The 2,500-nt window shown below is 52.5% G+C and overlaps 1 protein-coding gene across 1 annotated transcript in view; it reads left to right on the forward strand.

The window, feature by feature from the left end:
• LOC122267416 (uncharacterized) overlaps positions 1-2,500 on the forward strand; it is a 28,657-nt gene that overhangs the window by 24,823 nt on the left and 1,334 nt on the right. The window contains exon 16 of the mRNA XM_086554748.1: positions 1,044-1,230. Coding sequence (XP_086410874.1) covers positions 1,044-1,230 — 187 coding nt within the window. The remainder of the gene's footprint in view (positions 1-1,043; positions 1,231-2,500) is intronic.

The raw sequence follows: 2,500 nt of genomic DNA on the forward strand, positions 1-2,500 counted from the left end.
TGTGTGTCTGTGTCTGTCTGTGTGTCTCTCTGTCTTTGTCTGTTTGTGTGTCTTTCTATCTTTGTCTGTGTCGTTGGTGTGTGTGTGTGTTTGCTTTGTTTAACTGTGTCTTTTGTGTGTCCTGTCTTTGTCTGTGTCTTCTGTGTGTCTGCAGTTGTTTGTCTGAATCTGCGCGTGTCTGCTTATCCCCATGGCTTCGTTTGTTTTTGTCGCTTTTCTGTGTTATTGTCTGCTTGCGTCTGTGTCTCACTATGTGTGTCTGTGTGGACGTGTCTGTCTGCCTCTCTATCAGTTTTAATGTTTGTGTCGATAGCTTTCTGTCTGTGTCTGTCCTGTCTGTCTGTCTATTTGCATCGATGTCTTTAATTGTCTTTCTGTCTGTCTCTGTCTGCCGGTATATTTATCACTTTCTATCTCTGCCTATTCATATGAAGTAAAACACAGCCACAGTAAGAAGATAAAACACTTCAATTTGTGTTACTCAATTCTCTCATTCAATTATTTTTCTCACCGTTCATTACTGTGTCTATATTTTCGTTTCTCTTGTGCGAAGAATTTTGCACAATGTAGGCCTACTTGAACGATGCATTTTGGAACACGGTCGTCTAGTTTTGTTATGGAAGCACAAGAGATAACTAAATCGGAAAAAAAAAAAAATATATATATATATATATATATCCATGTCTTTATCACTTCATTCAGTCTGGGTGGTGAGATATTTTGATGTAGTGATCAACATATTAAATAGCCTTAAAAGATGGTGATGTTATAAGTAATTAGTTGGTTTGTGACTAATTAGCTGGCGAAAATTTTTAAATTATTGTTTTGAAAATTATTGAAAATTATTGGATGAGGTTGGGGGTGCTACCATTCACCACCATCACCACAACCCTCACCACCAACCACCTCTCACCACTCATCACATTCATCACTCATTACCTTCACCACTCATCACCATCACCACCAACCACCACATCTCACCACTCATCACCACACCACCCCAACCATAACCTCCCCCCTCCCTCCCCTCTTCCCCCTCACAGGTCAACCTCCTCGCCTTCGTGATGGTGATGCGTCTCCTCATCTCAGTAGTGATGAAGAGCAGGCGTCATCACCCGCAGGAGAGCGACGGTGCCACCAGGGGCCTGACTGACCGCATCTGGGGCTCACTCACCATCTTCCTCGTCCTGGGCCTCACGTGGCTGCTGGGCTTCCTCTACGTTGCTTCCGGTACTGTGTGGGAGGGGGCTGGGTAGCGCTGGGGGCTGGGGGCTGGGGTGAGGGGATGGGAGGGGTCTGGGTGGGGTGAGGGGAGGGGAGGGGTCTGGGTGGGGTGAGGGGAGGGGAGGGGTCTGGGTGGGGGGAGGGGAGGGGAGGGGGCTGGGGTGGGGCTGGGGCTGAGCTGGGAGAAGGCTGGGCTGGGTGAGGGGAGGGAGGGGTCTGGGTGGGTGGAGAGGAGGGGAGGGGAGGGGTCTGGGTGGGGTGAGGGGAGGGGAGGGGTCTGGGTGGGGTGAGGGGAGGGGAGGGGTCTGGGTGGGGTGAGGGGAGGGGAGGGGTCTGGGTGGGGTGAGGGGAGGGGAGGGGGCTGGGTGGGGTGAGGGGAGGGGAGGGGGCTGGGTTGGGGCTGGGGGCTGAGCTGGGAGAAGGGCTGGGCTGGGGTGAGGGGAGGGGAGGGGTCGGGGGGGGGTGAGGGGAGGGGAGGGGGCTGGGGGGGGGGAGGGAGGGAGGGGTCTGGTGGGGTGAGTGGGGGAGGGGAGGGTCTGGGGGTGAGGGAGGAGGGAGGTTGCTGGCTGGAGTGAGGGGGAGGGGAGGGGAGGGGTCTGGGTGGGGTGAGGGGGAGGGGAGGGGATGAGGGTTTGGGCTAGGCTGATTTGGGGGAAGGGGAGGGGGAGGGGGCTGGGGATGAGGGTTTGGGCTGGGGGCTGGTTTGGGGGCTAGGCTTGGGGTTGGGCTGGGGGAAGGGGGGGGAGGGGGAGGGGATGAGGGTTTGGGCTAGGGGGAGTGGGGGCATGTTAGGATTGGGCCTTGGGTGTGGGTTAGCGGGGAAAAGGGAGAGGGGAGGGGGGGGGGCAAGTGTTGGGGTTGGGGGAGATGGAGAGAGAGCGAGAGAGCGAGAGAGCGAGAGAGAGAGAGAGAGAGAGATAGAGAGAAAGAAAGAGAGAGAGGGAGAGAGAGAGTTTATTAGTTCAAAGTATCTAGTTATCCAAGTCCACAAAACCCAACATACATTATGTGTGTGTGTGTGTATGCACATATTGGGGTAGGAGTATCTCTGAATAGACAAAATTGATAATATCTAGTTTATAACTCTTCCAAGCACACACACACACACACACACACACACACACACACACACACACACATACACACACACACACATACAGACACACCTGCACATACACACTCATTTATATATACATACATACATATATACATACACACACACACACACACACACACACACACATATATATATATATAATAATAATAATATATATAT

Source organism: Penaeus japonicus, unplaced genomic scaffold (genome assembly GCF_977035675.1).
Source record: "Penaeus japonicus unplaced genomic scaffold, GWHDUDI00000001_assembly GWHDUDI00000030, whole genome shotgun sequence".
In the NCBI taxonomy this organism is placed as follows: domain Eukaryota; kingdom Metazoa; phylum Arthropoda; class Malacostraca; order Decapoda; family Penaeidae; genus Penaeus; species Penaeus japonicus.